The sequence below is a fragment of the Brachycentrus maculatus genome, unplaced genomic scaffold (genome assembly GCF_059751285.1).
Source record: "Brachycentrus maculatus isolate JH-2025_06_01 unplaced genomic scaffold, ASM5975128v1 h1tg000637l, whole genome shotgun sequence".
Classification (NCBI taxonomy): Eukaryota; Metazoa; Arthropoda; class Insecta; order Trichoptera; family Brachycentridae; genus Brachycentrus; species Brachycentrus maculatus.
The window spans coordinates 327,368-351,064 of NW_028281373.1; the positions used below are offsets into that span (position 1 = coordinate 327,368).

At 30.1% G+C, this 23,697-nt stretch overlaps 1 protein-coding gene across 1 annotated transcript in view; it reads right to left on the reverse strand.

Moving 5' to 3' along the window:
• The window catches only part of sif (guanine nucleotide exchange factor still life), a 140,891-nt gene that overhangs the window by 47,091 nt on the left and 70,103 nt on the right, over positions 1–23,697 (reverse strand). The window contains exons 21-22 of the mRNA XM_088274160.1: positions 8,109–8,388; positions 7,089–7,220 (exon numbers count right to left, since the gene is read on the reverse strand). Coding sequence (XP_088130286.1) covers positions 7,089–7,220; positions 8,109–8,388 — 412 coding nt within the window. The remainder of the gene's footprint in view (positions 1–7,088; positions 7,221–8,108; positions 8,389–23,697) is intronic.

Genomic DNA, 23,697 nt, shown 5'->3' on the forward strand with positions numbered 1-23,697 from the left:
TTTAATTTTGAAAATAAAATATTGTTTTTCAAATATGAACGAATCAATGGGCATTATCAAAAGGTACAAAATATTTCATGTTTATATATAGAAACGAGAGAATATTTTTGCTCAAACTCCATACTGACGATTATTTTGGCCTTTCTTAGATAAGTACAAACATACATTGAATTATTTATCAGGCAGATTTATTTGAAATTTTAAGTTTTACGGGTAAAAGTATGTACTGTTAGCAGGTGTAGGGAAAATATTTAAAAGCTAACCGACCAGTTTGAATTATATGGAAATTGAGGAAAGCGAGTTTCAACGCAAGTAGATTCAACATAATAATTAAATTCTATCCGTTTTCCAACGATATTAATTTAACATTGTAATGAATAAATGAGGTTCCTTCTCAATTAAAAAAAAATTATCGCATAAATTCTTACTATTATTATTTGTCTTTATGCCATATTCAACTGGAAAAGTCTTATCAATTTTTACTAAGACAAATTTAGTAGGATGGAAGTCGAGATAGAATTTTGTTAAATGTTTTTAAATCCAGACATATAATTTTTTCACATCTATTTCACATCTGTTTTTTTAAATACGATACATCATTATATGAGTAGGAGAGATGAAACCACATCAATTCATTAAATGAACATCATAATGATTTTCTATCACTCGCACAAGCAGCCATACGAGTACAATGGCAATGAAATATCAACTCTAAACATAATATCACATGTCAGCAGCAGGCAAATAGTTATATAAGAGTATTATATGTTGCGTGAGTTTTCTTAGAACAGTAAGATATTAATAGATATTTTGTTGGAGCTTAAACCGGGTAAAAATATTTTATCTTCTACCATCGCTTCAGCCACTTTTGTAAAGGTTTTCCTTGGGGTACAAACTTGCACAGAAGAAAGAGACGGTACATCAATGTCACTTTCAAACTAGTCAAAATAAATTACACATAATTCATTGGAAAAAAGTTTACTTGCCTTTTTTCTATAAGGATTAGCTTATTATTGAAATGCCGTCATTTAAAATGTCGATTGGATTAAACTTGAAGCTAGAAATATTTATTTGCTATTTAGGTATAAATTCATTTTTTGCCATGTATTAGGTATGTTGTATTACGAAATCGAAGTCAAATTTGTGTTGGCAATATCTTAACACCTGTTTAAGACGTTCGAGATTTTTCAGAAAAAAGTAATTCAATAGAAAATGCCAACTCGGATGAAACTATTAATTCGAATCTTTTTGGCATCCCTAAAGATTAAGATAGTGACGTCATTGTCAAGATAGTGCCATCAGTCACACGAATTGACGGATGGAAAGGCAAAAGGGTACAAGAGCCAACTCGATAACTTCAACGCGGGTAGAAATCGAGACAGGGAAATAATTTTCGTTTTCTTACTTGGATATTACGTTCAGGGATATTACGACTGAAATTAGACCAAAAAAATATAGCTGATATTTGTCCAATAAGGGTGACGATTTGTTGATCAAGATTCGTTGAATGGAAGACTAGGCATTTACGGGATTTATGATCTAAAACTAACTAAGTTAAGATCACGCCGCTTCCCCGCAGGGGTAGGCAGAGAGAATAAAACTCCACACCAGTCCGTCTTTGCAAACAATCTTCGCATCTTCCACATTCATGCACCTCATACATACCCGACTATTATTCCGACTCCTGACCTGACCACTTTCAACTATTTAAAATACTTGATCATGGCAGGTCTTTTGCTTCCTCTGCTTCAATCACCAGTCACATTCGCCTTATAAATTTGTTTTACTATTATATTTTCACTCGTTCGATCTTTATTCGAGCTTTATGATATGTTACCTGTAATTGGGTACTTTAAGTGATTACTTCGAAGAATTTTCATAGCCTTTTGTGACGTACACAGTGCATGGGACATATATTATACATACTTAAGATATTATATATGTTATACATATTTAAGAAAAACACGCGTACTTGCATATGAAATCACATATTTAAGCTGCAAAGTTAAAGTTATTTCGTTTAAATTAAACGTCTTGAAGACAAATTATTACAACGGAAGGAGAAAAGCCAAGAAAGGGAAGTTATTTTTATTTATTATTTTTTATTATTTATTTTTAAAAGTGATATACTCGTGTTTTGCAGTTGAAAAAGTACAACCATTTTACTACATCTTTGTTGATATATCAATAAATAAAAAAACTTGACACCGATCCCAAGGTTTTAATCTTATATTTGTGTTCGAACATACTCAAAACATTGTTAAATACAACATATATATTTTGGGTGCGGATAAAGTTCTAAGAAGTATAAATAAATTAAATGGTATTTATTTATTCACTTGTGTACTATTTAACTATAAAAAATTAACTTAGGTGTAATAAAGAAAATGACTAATTATACGGAATCGATATAACCTGTCGCAAAAGCAAAAAAAATTGCTTTGATCATTTTCATGAATTTCCATTTAATTTTTTTTATAATATTTCTTTTTTCCTCTTATTTTTATTGCCGTACCTAATATGGTATATGTACGTTTATAGAATTCAAATGAGGTTAAATTTAGCCCACATAATCATACCTTATTTCGTTTTTTATTAGGCTTATATTTATTTTGAACTTCGTATTCATTTTATTTGATCTTGGGATTATTAAATGCGGTATACTAAAAAAAGGTTGTAATTTTATATCTCGTGGATTTTATTTTGATAAGGTTTAGGCACAAAATTAAAAAGGAGTCCTATTTCGTAAGAGTAAGAGCGCGTCGTTTGAAATCTTAGATATATGTATGTTCATTGTGTATATGATCAAATAAAAGACACATAATTTCGAAAAAAAACTTTGCGCATTTTGTGATTGGGTTTATCATATTAAATTAAAATATTGCTGAAACGTTCAGGTAGTTTCGTTTTTTTTCTAAACTAAAAACCATGATTCAGAAGTGATGATAGTGTCATCTGTTCAGTCAGTTTTCGCATGCTTAAGGTTTGTATGTATTTATATATTTATCATATTTAGTTATTGCAATTCGATTATCATCTTTTAATACCTTTTGGTTGTAAGGAAAAATAGTGATAATAAATAAAACTGTAATTAAGATCGATTTTTTAAAGCTTGCTTATGCCGTTACTTAAATTTTTAATTGTTTACTTATGTCGAAACTTTCCTCAACATTTACATTACAATAAATTAAAAAAAAACATGTCCATACGAATAAACTACGAATGTTAAAAAAGTCTCTTACTGAAAAAAAAACTTTTTAAAGTCTGTAAAACTTATAATTCAAGCCAAACTCACTAACTACGATAAAAGTTAAGCTTCTTATTTTTATAAGACACTGTATAAGAACTAAAAATAACTGTTTTACAGGATTTTTTTTGCGATATTACTCCTAAAAACTCGTAATAATAAAAACCCGGAAAAGGCACAACGAATACAAAAGGCACCAGAAAAAAAAAATTAACGAACCTTAATTATTATTTTTGAGGTGAATGCAGGCGCGAGTTACGAGTGTGTAGGTACCTATTGTCAGACTGAAAATAGGTCAGTTCCGCAGCGACACTTTCATTCAGCAGAGTGTATTGTAGCTATTGGATTTTAATGAATGTACCTATCTGAGATAACGAAAGAACTCATATTTATAAATTGGTATAAAATGTATTTCTAGAAAATAACGGTTTCGTCGTTGTTTGGTAGTTTCATTCAATTATTTATTTTTAGAATTTCATCAATTCATTTAATTATTAGTATTAAAATGCACTTTTCGATGGAGGATACGATTATTATTTTTTGATGCTTGTTTCTTGAAAAAATATTTTAATATAGTTTAGTAACAGAACATATCACTCTGTTCCCCGCAAAGTTCTTATTAATAGAAAACTGGGTTGGTGGCTACAATGTATGGATTTTAATTCGCTCCCTTGTGCGCGTATCTAAAATATCATTAGAATTTGACCTTGTAACGAAAAGTCTATACAAAAAATAAAAGATGCTATAGGTCGATCCTAACTACTTTCCTACCGTCATCCAGTAAAAATCATTTTTTTTCCGTTGAAATATGCAAAAAAACACGACTACCTTAATTTTAACCAAGTACGTACCTATTAGTATACCTTGGTTCGAAGATGCAGGTACAATACTTCGCACAATAGGGAAAATAAAACTCCGACGAAGTTTAAGAAAAAGAAAGCTTATCTTATTAAAAATACAACACATATTTTCGGCTCTAGGCAGCAAACAGGTTTTTTCAGCCGGAGATGCCAGTTTCCTTGAATTTATTACCTAGACTTAAATCTTTTACGAAATAGGTAAATCACTTAAAGTAATTTTAGAATATTCTATTTACTTTCGCAATAAAATGTGCTCCTGGGATAAATCTCTAGACTAAATGTAATTATAAAGAACAATGTGTTTCCATTTTCAATTGTATGTAGTTTTATTAGAAAATTCATTTTACGGTTTTAAAAGGTTTGCATGAGCGAAATTATAAAAATATAATAATTTAAGCAACAGAATATAGATAAAAAACTCTTTACATTGAATATATTATCCTAATATGAAAATTGAAAATAAATATATTTTTTAATTAATCTGTTGTACAATTTCCATCTTCCGACGTTTAAGTAATAAATATATTATATTTGACAGTAAAACTTTAAGACATTTATAATTAAAGCCATGTTCAAATATGGTACAGATTTAAAGGCTACATAAAATTTTCTTCAAATAATAAATAGGTATTGAATTGATATTGTTATACAGGTTTAAATTAATGAAATTTGAGTATAATATTAATAACAATAAACTAATAGAATATGTCTTTACTTTATTTTATTTTTCTTTACTTTATTGAGCCAGAGTAAAAAATATGTATTTGTTGCACGTAGCCGTATTTGCCGCACCCTTATAATTCAATCAATCCCCATCCTCAATTCACACTTTTAAACCTATTTGCAATGCAGATGTTTCCAATTTTCTCGACACTTCGGTACGATATATTTTTCATTGCTCCGGATTTCCCGTTGGTGAGAGGACAAGGGAGGACAGGGGGGCAGGGCGGCAGAGAGGCAGGAAAGAAGGAAAGCAGGAAGGAAAGTGCAATTATTTGTTACTCGTATTTTTAATCATCTCTCCTGATTCTTAGTTCGAATACCTCAAATTATCCCATTCCGGAATAAAAATTTCTTATTTCATTTTTATTTTCTCGGCGTTATCTTACTCATTCCAATTTTGTATTCTTCTTCTTTCGACGCTTATTTACATAAGTGTTACCTTAATTCTGACTTACACGGAAGTAAAGTTTGTCTCGTTTTTAGTGTCGAATGAAATTGGCTACCACCAAAAGACACCATTTCTTCATCAGAAATTTAAATCTATAACAACGAGAATGGTGCTCATTAAAAGAATGTTGCCAGTAAAAAAAATCTAAAAGATGATATTTATCAAATATAATAGCCATGTACCATATAAGATTCGGATTTGAATTGAGCTATGCCCCCAAAGTAATGCCGTGATTTTGGAATCTGAGGTTCATAGTTCGATTACATTCACGCTTTGATTCCTATTTTTAAACACAAAAAGCTTAGTCTTACTTGAAAATAGTATCTACTTAATATCAAAGATTCGTATTTCTACTGCAAAGATTTTTTTGTAGACATTGTAAAGCGTACCAATATTTAATTAGTATAGGTACGTATATTATATGATACTGTTAAAAAAAGGTTTTTAAAAAAAAAACATAAGACGTTTGTAAAAATCACCGAATTAATTATTTAGGTTATGTTAGGTAAGAAATAATTAATAAAAATGCTATAGTTTCGGCGTTAAAAGTTAGTGACCCATTAGTTTGAGTAGATTACTAGTGTAATGAAACGCAAGTAATGCGAGAACGGCCGGTGAGATTAATAAATCATAATATTATATTATTCGTCATTAATCGACGAAGGGGAAACTGAGGTCATTATAGTAAAAGGTCACATTATAAATCAAACTTTCTAACTTTTACTCTTGCTAAAGTGATAACAATTACTATATATATATATATATATATATATATATATATATATATATATATATATATATATATATATATATATATATATATATATATATATAAATATATATATATAAATACATATATTAATATATATAATATATATATATATATATATATATATATATATATATATATATATATATATATATATATATATATATATATATATATATATATATATATATATATTAAATAAGGTTTTAACCATATTTTTATATTTTCACGTTAACCTTCTTCGCTTGTGGTAAATAAAACATTTTTTAAATATTATATGGAAATGTTGAAAAAAACAATAGCACAAGAAAATCGGGTTTTGACTTGTTTAAAAAGCGTATTTTAATATCTTCAGTATCAAAGAGTCGTGTATATTATCCAAGTATTTCATATATCAAACGAAACTGATACCTACATTATTCACATATGAAAGTTTTTATTTATAAAGACTAAATAAAGCTTTATACATATTAAATCAAAGAATTCCAGCGTTAAAACGATGAATGTTTTCATTAAAATTATTTGTTTTTACAAGATATACATATGTACGTATGTATATTTTTATTATTTATTTAAGATTTCTTATATTTTTACCGTTAAGATTTTTTCAACATGTAAAGTAAAATAAATACAGTAGAACCTCTCATAACGAGCATAATTCATTCCAGAATTTTATTGATTAAGTGAAACATTTCTTATTTTGAATGTCGCGGAAATCCCGGCTCACAAGTAAATGTCATGAAAAAGAAACTTGCCCTTTCTCTGTTATGCGAATTACTCGTTATGAGAGGTTCCACTGTATATGTACATCATATAACCATTATCTAATGGAACTATGTTTAGATAAACGTCATATAGTATTTTTATAAAGGTCCCAAGGGCTTGTAATAAATATTAAGTGTTTTTTTAACCCTGGACTAGTACCAGAAGTCAAGACAAACTTTGCTTTCGTGTAAGTATCTTTGATGTAGGTGGTGTTTGTTGAATTGAGTATAGATTTTTATTAGTTTTTAAGTACGTAACAATCTTAAAAGTACTTACCGATTCGATGGATTTTTCAAGACGGAAAATTTCTTCCTGCAATAGGTGAAGTGTTCCTGTCTTCCCACGGTGGCGAGCAAAAGCCGCTGCACATGCGCTGTGGATACTGTTCACCCAATTTTCCAGTTCAACCTGGTGAAAAATAACACTGGTTATTGCGGATACAAACATTATTGACTTATAATTACGCAATGATGAAAATAGTATACGTAGAAATATTATAGATTCTTATACTAACTCCATTGGATAAGGTAAATAATAATAATTTTAAGGCCAGATAAATCGTTTTTTTTTTACTAAGGTTATATTTGACGAAATTGAATTTTTTGCTAAATACCGCTTTTGTGTCGAAAAAATAACTTATTCTTCGAAATAAATACATATATGGTTTTGAAAAGAAAATATTTATTAGAGGTAAGGAGTTGAGCGTGAAAAGATGTAGCCGGTCGCGTACCTTGAAAGAATTCAGATAACACAAATCTAATAGTTTTTAGATGTTTTTTTAGGTTTTTTTTAAATAATTTTATTTATTCGAAGAAAAGAGAGTAATTTACTGATTCCTAAATACTAATTGTCTTCTTCTAGGTTTATATATATAAATATACATATAAATATATATATATATATATATATATATATATATATATATATATATATATATATATATATATATATATATATATATATATATATATATATATATATATATATATATATACACATATATAAAAGGGTTTATCCGCACTCAAAACTGGATTTAATTGACGCAATGTTAAGCTGGTCTTTAATTATTATACAAGACGGAAAAATTAGTAATGGGCGTCAGGGACCATTCTAAGGTAATATTAAAGAAATTTGGAAATTGAACCCGGGATTTATAATTAGACCAGTATGCTAGCCAAAAGCACTAACTCCTACACTATGGAGGCGGATTTATCATTTTACAAAGTAATAGTAAGGAAAATATATAAGGTACATGTATAATTATGATTAATATGTTGTGTGAATGAATGGTTTTACCTGACAAGGAGCCTGGAACAAATAGGCGTCTCCGAAGGCGGTGCTGAGGCAAAAGATGTAATCCCTCTTAGGGTGCTCCGGTATGGGCTGCATGATGGCTCCGTCCACTATGATGAGGTGCTTGGGAGCCGCCTCCACGGAGCGCCCCTCTCTGGAGTCGCAGGGGTAGAACAGCAGGGTGGTGCCCTTCAGGCACACCCAGTAGCCCTTCCAGCCACGCTTCCGAGCTAACTCGATCTGGTGCTTCTTGCGCAGAAGCCATTTCTTAACACTCAGGAATCTGACGAAAGGAAAATTTCAATTAGTTATATATTCGCTGATATTTCAATAGATACGAATAGTTTTTGAGATGATAATATGAAAATGTGGACATTTACAGAGTTATTATTGACAATCATATTATGTATGTACTCAAACTTTAAAAGACGTGTAAGAGTAGTGTTTTTTCAAAAATCATTTAAAGACCTTAAAAATGCATTAATTAATCTCTATTAATCGTAGAAAAATATTAATTTATAAAATGAATTAATTTGATAAAAAATGTTTGAAAAGAAAATGTAAAGAAATGTGATCGAATCATATTTTTTTTGCAGCTAGAACAATTTAGGAAAAATGGAATCGTAGACGTTTGGAAAAAGTAACCATCCATCACGCCGCTTCCCCGCAATGATGGTTAGAGAGAAAAGAACGGCACACCGCTCTATCTTTGCAAACAATCTTCGCCTCTTCCACATTTATGCATCTTCTCATACATACTGACTAAAATTATCCGAATGATTTTTCATTTTCGGTTCACTAAAATGTCGATAATATGCCAACATACGTAAGTATTACATGTTACATAATGCCTGGTTGATATCAAAACGGTATGTGAGCATTTGTAGTAAAATTATAATTCTCCTGTTAACTAGATTCTTAGATATTCGGTTCACTAAAATGTCGATAATATGCCAACATACGTAAGTATTACATGTTACATAATGCCTGGTTGATATCAAAACGGTATGTGAGCATTTGTAGTAAAATTATAATTCTCCTGTTAACTAGATTCTTAGATATTCGGTTCACTAAAATGTCGATAATATGCCAACATACGTAAGTATTACATGTTACATAATGCCTGGTTGATATCAAAACGGTATGTGAGCATTTGTAGTAAAATTATAATTCTCCTGTTAACTAGATTCTTAGATATTCGGTTCACTAAAATGTCGATAATATGCCAACATACGTAAGTATTACATGTTACATAATGCCTGGTTGATATCAAAACGGTATGTGAGCATTTGTAGTAAAATTATAATTCTCCTGTTAACTAGATTCTTAGATATTCGGTTCACTAAAATGTCGATAATATGCCAACATACGTAAGTATTACATGTTACATAATGCCTGGTTGATATCAAAACGGTATGTGAGCATTTGTAGTAAAATTATAATTCTCCTGTTAACTAGATTCTTAGATATTCGGTTCACTAAAATGTCGATAATATGCCAACATACGTAAGTATTACATGTTACATAATGCCTGGTTGATATCAAAACGGTATGTGAGCATTTGTAGTAAAATTATAATTCTCCTGTTAACTACATTCTTAGATATTCACGAAAAACTAATAAACGTTTAAATAAATAATAAAGTACTAATTTGTCGGTTCACTAAAATGTCGATAATATGCCAACATACGTAAGTATTACATGTTACATAATGCCTGGTTGATATCAAAACGGTATGTGAGCATTTGTAGTAAAATTATAATTCTCCTGTTAACTAGATTCTTAGATATTCGGTTCACTAAAATGTCGATAATATGCCAACATACGTAAGTATTACATGTTACATAATGCCTGGTTGATATCAAAACGGTATGTGAGCATTTGTAGTAAAATTATAATTCTCCTGTTAACTACATTCTTAGATATTCACGAAAAACTAATAAACGTTTAAATAAATAATAAAGTACTAATTTGTCGGTTCACTAAAATGTCGATAATATGCCAACATACGTAAGTATTACATGTTACATAATGCCTGGTTGATATCAAAACGGTATGTGAGCATTTGTAGTAAAATTATAATTCTCCTGTTAACTACATTCTTAGATATTCACGAAAAACTAATAAACGTTTAAATAAATAATAAAGTACTAATTTGGTCCTGGTTTCGAGTACCGAATAGAAACGGTATTAAACCAAGATGCTAAATATATCAAAATGTAGTTTATTACGTTAATGAAATAAATTTTAGCATCAATAACTCGTTGGCGACTTTTGTGGTTATTTAAGTTTAATTTTAAGGCTGAGGTGTGAAATCATCTCAAACATTCAAATTTAGGACGCAAACGGCTGCGCTAAGTGTCGGTCGTGTTTCCGATCTCGTTGATGTTTTTTAGAATACTATACGTTAGACTTTGACTTTTTTTAGTATTTTTTGTATTTTTTAACCCTTTCCCTGTCAATTTCTCTTTTTTTTAAAAATATTAATTTAGATTTTTTTTTTCAATACAAAGATGGTATTTTAAGCAAAATATTCAATTACGTCTAAAGTTAAATGGGTTCAAAGAAAATTAAGTTGCAATTTATCGTATGTTGGGCCTAAACACCGTCATATTTACCATTCACAATTTTTAAATGTAGTTTCCGTTAAAATGCGAGCCGCGAGTCTAGAATAGAGCTTTTAAGATTTTTTATCTACTGGAAAGCTAAACGCGACCTTTGATCCTCCCTGCTTATCAAGATATCCTCGACCCCTTAGCACATAATTGTAATTTGTGACGCTGCGGTTTCATTACAACAGCCGCCTCGGGGCATGACTGCCGGGCGCTGGGGTGGCGGGGCGGGGGCGGTGGAGGGGGCGGGCGGCCGGAGGGGCGGAGGGCGGCATGTGCCAGGCGCGCCCCGGGTGCCAGGGATGTTCTCTTTTCACGCGTGACGTCACGATCCGCAAATATTTACCCGGGCAAGGCAAGAAACGATCCGTCGCGTTTAAGTACCTGTATAACTATTGACTCTCGCGCGATATTCTACACTGGTTATTCTTAACCGAGGAGATCAGGAAACCTCGCTTTCTGCACTGGTGGGACGGTCCTTGATGTTTAATTTGCGCGTAACCCTTAAGTTAAATCGCCCAAAATACATCATTTTTGCCTTTCAAGCGTGACTAAAAATACATTTAATCGTATTTGTGCGTATTGAAATACAGGACAGGTATTTTACGAGTAAATTTTAGCTCTTACTTTAAATAACCGATTGCCTTAAATCAAATCGTCGTTCCTAAAAAAAATAAAAAGGCGTTTGGTGCAGTAAAGTTATACTTTTTGAAACTGGCTTCGATTTCCGCCGAAATTTAAAATTTTCAAATGAGTGTAAGTGATGTATTTTTCATCTTCTTTCGTTATCCTACCTTTCATACTTTCATAACTTTTACATAGAGGCTTTGAGGGTTTTTCATTTTTTTACACACACACACACACACACACTTTTAAACGTGTTACGTAAATGAAAACGAAACATTTTAGCCAATAAAATCAAACATGATTAATGAAATACAAAAAAGCTCCATTGTATGCATTCAAATACGGAAGAAGCAATACAAATTTGTTTACAGCGAATAAATAGAAACGTTTTTTTTATAAAACAAACACAAACATTTCTGAAATGGATGATAGATATTTTTGTGTTTAATAAAAATAATATCCAAAAAACACCTTCGCATTGTTAAAGACTCACATAAATATTTGATCTTATATCACGATCTTTATTAATTTAGGTTAACATTAACGCCCTGGCCACGTGTCTCGTAATTACATAATAATAATTTATGTACAATGTACGAGCAACATGACATTGTGTAATTAAGTATTAATATGAATGTACCGGATGTAAACATTGAAAGCTCATTTGGTTTGTAGCAAATCCCACGAAATGGAATCTTGTCTAATTTACATAATTTCGATCAAAATACACAGAACAACCGCAGACTTGTACATACATACATACATACCTATAATTATTATGATATATCATTATAAGTACCAAACAGTTATGTAGATATTTTAATAATTAAAATGCAACTCTGTTTTAAAATCACTATATTTTTATAGTGATTTTAAAACAAAACATTTTAATTACAAAATGGAAAATCTCAAAGTTAGTGCTTCAAATATAAATGAGATATTTTAATGTTTATTTTCACGACTTATTCATACACATATATACTTTTCATTAGCACATACTTGTAAAGCACAGTAATTTCTATTATGATTACAATCGCTGAAGTAAATAAGTGGAAAAATACTATATTTATTAGCGGTCAACGATATGTAGGTAACGAAAATTTACTAGGTGTTTTAGTAGAAAAATGACAGATAAATATTTCTCTTAATAATTTTTAAGTCGTCAAAATCTCTATGGATTTTAAATTCCTAGAAAAAAGAGCAGTCACCCTCTGTTTCCTACCTTCGTCCAAAAAAACTTAATTCTTTTCACAGTAGAGTAACGAGTTTCAAAGTTTTTATTATGATTTAAAGTTAATCATTTCATTCACCAATTCGCCCTTTGCACGTTAAGTTGTCGATTAGTTTTCTGTGTTTTGGGTCGTTATTTTTATTTAAAGAAAGAGCTTGTCTTTCGTATGCTGACGATATTATGCTTTTTGCCGATGGTAGAGAAAGCTGCAGGATCTGGTGTCATAGGTGTATAATGTGTGCAAGGAAAGTGATTTAAGCTGATGAATGTTGACAAATCTAAATTTATGGTTTTTGAAAGAAATGAATGTAGATCTGGATATAAAATAATACAAAATTTATAGCAGCGTGAAGTTGGTAACACTTCGAGCGCCGACACCTGTAAATGCTTTCCTTTACTTTCCAAATCTCCGATATTCATACAATATTCTTATAATTTAAAACATATTGAAATTTAAAACTATTCGTACACGGATCTATATGAAGAGTTTTAAAAAGTTTGCATTGTAGAACTAGCTCGACGATTAAAACAAGTACAGCCGCTCCGGGAGCGATATATTCGCAGCAATCGATGGGTGCCGGAACAACTGCATATCTTTGGGCATTTTTCCGTACTGCTTGCATTATCTGGAAATGTGAGACCGACCACGTGACCTAAATGTAAATTTATAAAGAAACGCTGCATGCATAATACTGGGCTCATTACAGAATAATATGCAGAAAAAGAAGTATAAAGCATAATTTAAGGGTGATGCATATAAATATACAATAACAACGCTGTTATTCGTTATAAAAAATATCTACATACCTTAAAACATTATTTTGTAATCTAAATATGGCACTTTCATTTTGTACTCCTAATTGCAAATACAAAGGATATAGTGGCTTGACGTAGGTAGAAAGAATATTTAAATCGACCGCGTGATGAACACGAAATATAAATAAAAATTACAACATTTTGAGTGTGTCCAAATACTTGTTCACAAAATCTGGATTATCTCCAATTACAGGATCTCACATACTAATATAAGAGTTTCTGCTTAATAAAAAGCTTCTTTACATCTCACCAATAGATGTCTCTAGTGAAGTTCTAGTGATTCATGAACAAGGTTTCTAAATTGGTTCATATATATAGAACTTCCAAGAATTTGAGTGGTGTGGTTGTCCATAATGGGTAGAATTGGTGAATGTTACATGTGTGTAAAGTGATCACTCAAACCAGCCTATGACGGTCGTAAGCCCCGTAAATGCCCAGACTTCCATATTCTTCTTCATCTTTGATGAGATATCAAAAAATAATATAAATAAAAATTAGTTAAGTCATTTACTACCGTGTTCGAGTGACAACATTCTGTTTAATGGAAACATATGGTGACTATGAAAATGACGTACAAATAAGAATCTAAGGCGTAATTCAGTAATTAGATATTCAGTAGCACAAATGCAGAGAATTGGACATTCCACCGGTGCAACTCTAGCGCGTGAACCATAGTGAAATAGTTAGAATACTGTCTGATATAACAACTGCTGAGGATGCTGGTGGGCTTGTTGTGATTTCTTTTTTGGGTATGAGTGCTGCTTTTGAGAGTGTTGATCATAATATTCTGCTGAAAAGCTTGAAGAAGACTTACGGTATTTATGATAAGGCGCATGCATGGTTTTGCTCATACACTCGAGAACGTGAATAATTCATAATTCAAAATTTAAAATATTTAATTTATCCATCTTTACTGGTGTACCTCGAGGTTCAGTCCTAGGCCCTCTGCTATATCTTTTTTATACCAAAGATGTAGACAATAAGATAAGGGTTGTGGTCTCGCGGATGATACGCAAATTTCAAAAATGAACTTTTTGACTGTGCCTTGAGAGAATAGGAGAATTGATGGCTGAAACATATTGACATTGAACACGACTGAATGCCACACTTAAACGATAGACTATAATTGATAACACGACCCACTCAATTCAAGGAGTACCAATTCACCGGCAATCAAATTGCTGGGCGTGTTCTTAGATTCTGATCTCTCCTTTGAGGCTAAAATCAGCAAAACAATATCATTATCAGCTACGTAACATCGGGTAAAATAGTTTATACGGGTTTGTTTTTAAACGCTTATTCGTTTGGACGTGACCTGTTTCTTCCTTTCTTCTGAAAACCCGAGTTTCCACAGATACATGTACTTTTTTCTATAAAATGAATGACATAATATTTTTTAGACAACATGTTTTTCCTTAAAACAGACGCTTGGGCGTTGCTATCTGACAAAATATTTCAGAGTAGGACCCAAATTTTATTATCAAAAAACGAGACGTATAAAGTCACTTAGCGTTTGAAACTTCATTACGGTAACAATCCAGTTATTTCCCGACTCGGTGATTGAATGTCCCCATTTGCAGAGAGGAAATTTTAAACGCATTTAATGAATATATTTATCGCGTCAGTTTAGTGACATGGGTACCGTGTCCATTGTACATAATTTAACTCTATATTATTACTGATGTAGGTAACATACGAATATCTATATCAGTAATAATATAAAAACATGTCGAAACAATCATTGACGCGATAGTTAATTGACAATAATTATATTATATTATAATTGACAATACTTTGATTGATATTTCAACAGAGATAAGGTAGATATTCCAATGGGAATATGAAAGTGTGAGTTAAATGATAATAAATAACAATAATAATTATACCCTGATTTTTATATTTCCATACCTTTCATTGTATATCTAAAGATATTTTAATAAAAAAATATTACTTGATAATTTTCTTTAAGAAAACAAGCCTTATAACTGATATTTGTTACTAATATTAACGAGGCATTTTTATTTTTTTCATGTCTAAATCATAAAAAAAAATCATTAACACGGTGAAAGTGATGCATAAGATTATTGATTTTAAAATGTAAGATTTTTATTGCTTCTCAAAAATATAGCAAGTTAATATAAATTCAATTTATGGATATAATTGTACCATATTTATAACACACTTAAGATAGCCTCAGTACTGGCAGTTATGATCGGAATCCATAAGTTTTACAAGAAGTAACTCAAAAACATGAATTAAAAATTCCAAAGTAAATATATCAATTGATATGAATTTTTCGCTTATTAAATAAGAATTTCCTACATTTGAATTTCTTCCTGTGAGGACCTTTGAAGTTTTCATGAATAATTCAACCATTCCATTATAGAACTATCAAAATCAGAAATCATGGCTGCCAACCAATGTCTCCTAGAGGTATAATCGGTCTACCCAATGAACCGACATTATATTTTACTTAATTTGCATTTTACAAAAATGGTTTAAATCTTGAATATTTTATCAGTCATAATATTAGTTTATTATGATGTTTGACATGTTTATATTTAATTAATGTTGATTGTGTGTAATATGAATATTTTATCTATAAAAAGCATCTGACATTTGACGTATCGCAACAGACCACAACGCTCACCATAGAGGAAGACGAGGCGTGAAAATGTACTATCTTTGATCAAATAAATAAACAGTTAAAGTACTTAGATTCGCAGTCATCAAGTATCAAATGAAGCGTATTAAATGCATGCATTTTACCTATAGTAATCAATGTTTATAAAATATGGCACCTTACAAGAGCCAGGAACAGCTTTACGCTTTGCTTTGAGATTATACGCCGAATTTTAAGAGTACAATGGTTTGTCTTCACGAGGAATTTGGCAGTAAGACACAACAACTAATAATAACTGTCGTTAAAATCAGATAAGTTATACTTTACTCCTTATCCATAAATATAAAGTGTTATCTTTATTACGTAAATATTTTTTAAAAAAAATCTCAGATCAGTCATATGCTAGAGACCATGTTTACAAAATATGACAAAATAAAACAACAATGAAGAAGTAGTTCTTTTTAAATTACATTTTTTTTCTCGCTGGTTATTGAACTACTAATAATAATTTACTCATAATGCCCAGGTTTATTTCACTCAGGTCACTTTGATAGAAGGCTAGTTAATTTATGCATGATGCCAAAAGCTTTAAGCATACTAATTCACTATTATTATAAGTATATTTAATAAAATAAATTGGATGACGATGCATACATACAGCATTTGGTAACTTAATTGATTGCAAATTGATACGAGTACAATATTATATAAATGTAGATGGATTTTGTCGATGACCCCGTTTTAGTATGGTCCTAAAATCGATGTGGCTATGTGCCAAAACCAGAGGAAGTTCAACCCTCTGAAAAACATCGGGCGTGAGAGGTTGAGGAAACCTCCCTTAGTAGATAAATAACAGATCTTTACAATGTGTAGAGACATCCTTATTCAAATGACTTATATCCTTGTATAAATAATCTTTGTACACGTATATAGGTATATTCCGTTCACAAAATGTATCATTTTTCATAGTAGTGATGTATGGTATGTCCGACGTATAGAGGTTTAATTTAAAAAATACGTATTTTATAACTTAAGGTAGAATTTACGAAAATGGCGCTATATAAAGAATCCAAAATCATTGTTTTTACAACTATAAATGATCATGTAATATAATTGGACTTACATAACTATTTTTACAGATAACTAAACGGAGACGATTTTTTTGAGATGGGATTATAAAATATGGGCTGAATTTTTTTACTCTATTTACTTAAAGTAAAATTTCACAGATGGCGGTAGTAAAATAGGATATAAAAATAGTCTTGTCATAAGTAATACATTCAAGTTTTGCAATTAAAATTAATAAGGGTAAAATAGTTAATGTTACATTGTGTGTAAAGTGATCACTAAAACCAGCCGAAGATAGGTCGTAAGTCAGGTTAACGCCTAGACTTTTTTCGTTTTTCTTTTTAAAATTTCGTACCTGTTGAATATTTGTTCAAAAATTCATAACAATCCTTTGGAGCTTAAATTTAAAAAAAAGATTTTTGTATAATTCCTTGTGTATAACCAAAATATTGTTGATTTAATGTTAATTTATTGCTCATATATCCACTCATATGAGTATGATTAGACTTGTTTAATGAGATTGTTTATCATGGTAAAATAACGACGAAATTTGGTAGTGGCTTTAGTATTGTTAAAAAAGATATATTGATGTTTATAAATGCATTTCAGCAACTTATTTTGAGCTTCCTTAGAAGGCTTGCATTGTTCAGAAATAATATTATACCATTTTGGTTCGAAGATCCGTTATATTATGATACCGCAGGTAATATCAGTACAAAATAATATTATGGAAATGTTACCATGAATATGTATCCTCATATCAACTTGAACGTATACTATCCTTCGTACATATTAATAAGCTAAACCAACTGGAAGATTTTTACGTTATACTTTCTTTTCAATATGGCAACTATATAAATCTCAAATATAAAATTATAATCAAACAAGAAAACTGTTATGATTTTCCCTGAATAACGGTTATTTTCTTAAAAAAAACTAAATATTTTCAAGGATAGAAATGTTTACACAAGCATATTTATATATTATATGTAGCGGAGCATTTTGCTTACATAATGTACGATAATTCACTTCCTCCATAACATACATATTATGTTCCGCACTAATAAATGTACCTGCCTATTGTTTACAAAGTAGAAATATATTCACATACATCGGTATATAGATGGGGGTTTTGCAGGGATGAGTTTTCCACAAGGTTGGAGAAATAAATGAAGACAATGTATCTATGTGTTATTACTTCCCTGATAAAATGCCGGAAGTAAACGTAATAAAGGCAAATGGCTACGCTACAATATTCGACAGTTTCCCGGCTAAACATCGTAAAGGTCAGATAGGTAAAGATAATACGATTTTTGTAAATACTAAATACAAAAAAAAGTCGGCAAATCACTAAAAATAAATAGCAAAGTATATTTATGATCTCGATAAAAATGTATCATTTTTATTATAAAAATGTATCATTGTTATTTAAATAGTGTCATTTTCGATTTAAAAAATATTACCTCAAGGGTGTTCGACCGATCGCTCTCTAGGGCGCTCCGGAGATAAAGTGATCTTGGATCGCTCAAAAGTTAGCTATAGTATTTTCAGATAATGCGTATTAATGGTGAACAGATATAGCAAATCAAAACGATCTTTAACGTTAAAACGTTTACGACATTTTGCTAAGAAGCCGATGTAATTTGTCTACATATTTATTTTAACATTTTTTTGTTAAATTATCAATATACTAAAAAGTACAAGCCAAATAAGTTTGAAACATTACGATTGAAATATTTCTCTTTGTTATGGGTTGAAAATTTTAATCCTTAAATGCTTTTGGGCTAATGGAGTCGGTATTAACTTTGTAATACTTCATACTTCAGTGAATTAATTACTATACTTACTGTTTCCGTAATAATGTTTGAACAAAAAAAAAAAAATTTAATCTTTTTTCCGAATACTAATCCTGATATATTTTATTTTCCGTATATCAGTAATATCTTTCACCCCGAGCTCCTTATTTTTTCTATAATTTAAAGTTTGGAGCTAGATACTGATTTATTTGCCTCCAGTTAAAACAAACAAATACCAGATTTATTCCTGATTTTTTTTAGATGTATTACAAATTTCACAATAGAACCTTATTAACTTCTTATAAAAAAGATATTTCATTTCGGTTAAGATATCTATATATACGAATGAAAAAATGCCTTTTACGGCAAAAAGTTTAGCGCCGGCGCTGCCGGGAGCGAAGTCAAGGAATATTGAATAATAATTCAACAAACGAGACCCAAACTCTACAGCTCAACCGAGGTTCAACCTTGGGAGTGATTGGAACATATATTACACGTTCCAATCAAAATGGGATGGCAGTACTGAGTCAGCCGACGAACCAAAACGAGCAATTATAAATATGGTAATACTAGTATTGGCAGTCCTTTTATGAACCTGTTCGAATTTAACACTAAATATCCAATGAATGTATGTAGAAACTTACATGATGAAAATTAGCTAAAGGTTCATTATTTACCTTCAATATCACTTTATATTTTCTTTAAATTGTATCTCGTTATAACATAATTATAATATCGACCAATTTCTAATAAAACAGCTTCTCCCTAAAGACTTGTCTCGAAGAAAAAGCTCTTGCTTCGAAGTCCATTGATTTTATAATTAAGTAACAATAGATACTTATTTTAAATAAGTAATAAAACAGAAAATCACAAAGTTAGTCACTCAAATATTGATTTTACAGGAAAAACCCCTTTGATATTCTTGTTGTTCACTACCCAGTTATTCATAAACGATATTTGAACGTTGAAACAATTTTTTTTACTGTCACTTATTTGGTTTTTAGTGTGTGATTTTTCATCTAGTTTATATACCGAGAGGATTATGTAATGAAAGTGAACACATAATACATGGGGACTAGTATTTTGAACCTGTATAACATACATGACTAAAAATCTATATATTTTGTGAAATCATTCAAAAATAATTTTTATATTTATTGGTAGAATATTGTTCGTGTTTTGTACATTTTAATGTGCAATTTATGACATAAAAATCCCAGGTCTTGTAAAAATGGTTATCAATCACGCAATATATAAAATTAATAATTCATAAACACTGATGTACTTATATATATATATATATATATATATATATATATATATATATATATATATATATATATATATATATATGTAATAAAATAACTAGGTACCTACCTATACATTTTATTAAGTACTTACAAATAGGACCTACATAAAACAGTTCTACCACTAAATAAAACAAAAGACGTCAGATAGAAAAATATAATTTTCTGAACTGTCAGAATCAGATAGATAGATAGAAAAATATTATAAAGATAAATTAAGAATAAACTTTGATTATAAACTTTAATTACAAAGCAACACGTTGTTTATTTTATTATTATACACCCACTTTACATATTATTTACACCCAATTTACGAAGGAAAATATTACCACGTTTTATATATATATATATAAATATATATATATATATATATATATATATATATATATATATATATATATATATATATATATATATATATATATATATATATATATATATATATATATATATATATATATATATATATATATATATATATATATATATATATATATATATATATATATATATATATATATATATATTTATTTATATATATATATATATATATATATATATATATATATATATATATATATATAACTACTCCTATATTATACTGTGATACGTACATTTATTATATGTGTTGAGTGGAAATTTCCTAGGTTCATGACACAATGTACCGAGATCCTTACCTCGGCGGAAGGTTCAAAGAAATTCAAGCCTTCTCTACATCCTGTGTACAATTACTTTCTGCAGGAAGTAGTCCGTAGAGTGAAGTGGTCGGAGGTGACGTCATACTACGGGCCCCATATTTCCCCAGGGAGAGACGCGATCTACGTGAGACCAACACTCGCTACTTCCGACTAGACATCTACATATTCTTATATACCTATGTACTGTACACAACTATTCATTGTGTATGGAAGGATATTAATATGTTTTAATTTTTACGTTAATTTTTAATCCTGGTGCACAAATAATGAAATCAACCATTTAGAGACTGTTATTATGCTATTATATTATATATATATATATATATATATATATATATATATATATATATATATATATATATATATATATATATATATATATATATATATATATATATATATATATAAACTATCGTAAGTCACAAAACACAACATGACAGGAGAGAATTAAAAAATTTAAACATTTTTACTGAGTTAGCCAAGCATAGCTTTTAATAAAAACATATTGTAATAAATTGTTGAATTGTTTGTAGGAATTTAAGACATAATAATATATGCGAAATATTTGAAAAAAATGGAGTAAAAATGATGAATTTACGTATATCACTTACGATAGCATACGTAGGAAGGGTCGATATTGTGTTATGTAATGCAGATATGTACGTGTACGTGCATGTATGTATTAGTATAGGTGGTGCAGGCAGCTGCGCTTCGAGATTGGAACAGCGCACTAGAAAGCCCGCAACAACAATACTTCAAGTGGCCACTTGTTGTATAGACCACTACAGGGTTTTTAATAAAACGCAGAGAATGTCGCATGTTGATATATTTATGATCCAACTAGTTGGTAGAACTTTTGCGTTTCTGCTCACAGCAGCATAAATCTGCGAAACGCCAATAATTTCCCTAGCCCGTTATTCTGCGAATAATGTATTACTTTATTTATTGGGATAGGCATAGTCAACTGAAATACGTAAAATAATATGTACCACATTACATTGTTTTGTTATTCCCTAATATCGATGCTGGGAGTATTGTATTTTTTAGAAAAAGGCGCTTCGGAATGCTATGTAACATTATACTACAATATGATACAATTACTTACTATGTAACAGCGAAAGAATTAGAAATTGCTATATTATAGGATGTTTTATATTTAATATTTGTGAACTGATCAAACACTGAAATAATTAAGAGTATCTTAGTTGAAGAATACTCGAGTCATAAGCTAAATTCAAGTTACTAATATGAGTATTGGAATGGAACACCAAGTATCTTAGGTTTTGCTGCTATTTTTTTTTTGATTTCCTACTATTCCTCCTCCATTTCCCTAACAATGTCCATTCTATGAACTATTTCACATGATCGAATATGCGGTATACCATTGATGTCACTTGTTCCGTATTACTAGTATTCCATGTCACAACATGAATAAATAGTTAATAATGTGTTAAATTAACAATAAAATTATCTACTTAATTAAATAATCTATTAAATTAATGTTAGTTCTGCAATCCTAAGTGGATGTTGGTCCTCGGGTCAACTAAAATCGCATGTGATCAACATTTTATATAGTGTATGAATAGTGCTACGGTAGTAACGTGTAGTATTGTTCGCATGCTGTTGTAGTGATTGTCCTGACAAAGAGACAGGCACGTTTTGAAACAAAGGCGACAGGCAAGTTTAAAAAGTGAAAAAAAACGTTAGTAAAATTTCTAACATGCAGTTTGTAAAGAGTTGATCGCGAGTAGTAGTAAAAGTAGCTACTAAAGCCAAAAGGTTAGGCACCCATTTTGATGACCCCGTGTGTACCGCCCCAACAGTGGGGCCACACGCTGTCTGACCTAGTATTTTATGAATATTTATATTTATTATTCATAGTAATGATTAATTCAATTTAAATCCGAGCGTGCTGTTTTAATACGCTATCACAATTAATAATTGCGTTCACCGTGCGCAGATGGCGCCACAATCGTTCCCAGTAAGCTTGTAAAAGTACGCCCCGAGTTGACTAGTCAGTTTTCACCTTAAGTAACGAGATATGCCTAAAACGTGATGTGTCTGTGAAATTTCACTCTCCATTCTCGTCCAATCATCGATTCTCGAATCGTCGCCAAAGAAGATTCACATAAAAATATTACAATAGGTGTACCAAAAACATAAAAGTACTACCCACAAACTATAGTTGATTGGAATAAACGGTGACATTCGTTAGGATGACACCGAGCTACGCCTTTACATGACTATTTTAAATGAAACGTGTACATCGGCGTTGTATAGTGCTATTGAAATATGTTAGTTCGAGGGAAGGCGTTTATATGGTACATTGTATATATTTGTAATACGAATATGTATACTAGTGTAGACTTTACATTATATTTTATATACAAAGAGTCTAACCTCTATACAAATACACATCTTCCTTGTATATAAAGATATATTATATTTTTTAAATAAATATTTTAGTTTTTCTGTTTAGTTTTATACTGATACAAATTATGCATGGTAAACGTTTTCTCATAAATAAATCCGATATAAAAATGTTAAAACATATTTTTGTAAAAAAACAAATATGTTACATCGTGTAACAATGAAGGAAATTTAAATAAATTGGAGATTCTTTGAAAATAAACTGAAAAAAAATAGATAAAAGAATGTAGACAAAAACAGATAAACTCAACTGGTTACCTGAAAAAGAAACTTATAACACCCATGCCTCTAAAACCGATATCCAACGCAATCTCCATCCATTATTTTTGACGTAATTTCCAAAGATAATTCATATTCTTATCCGCACGATGTTTCATTGATTGT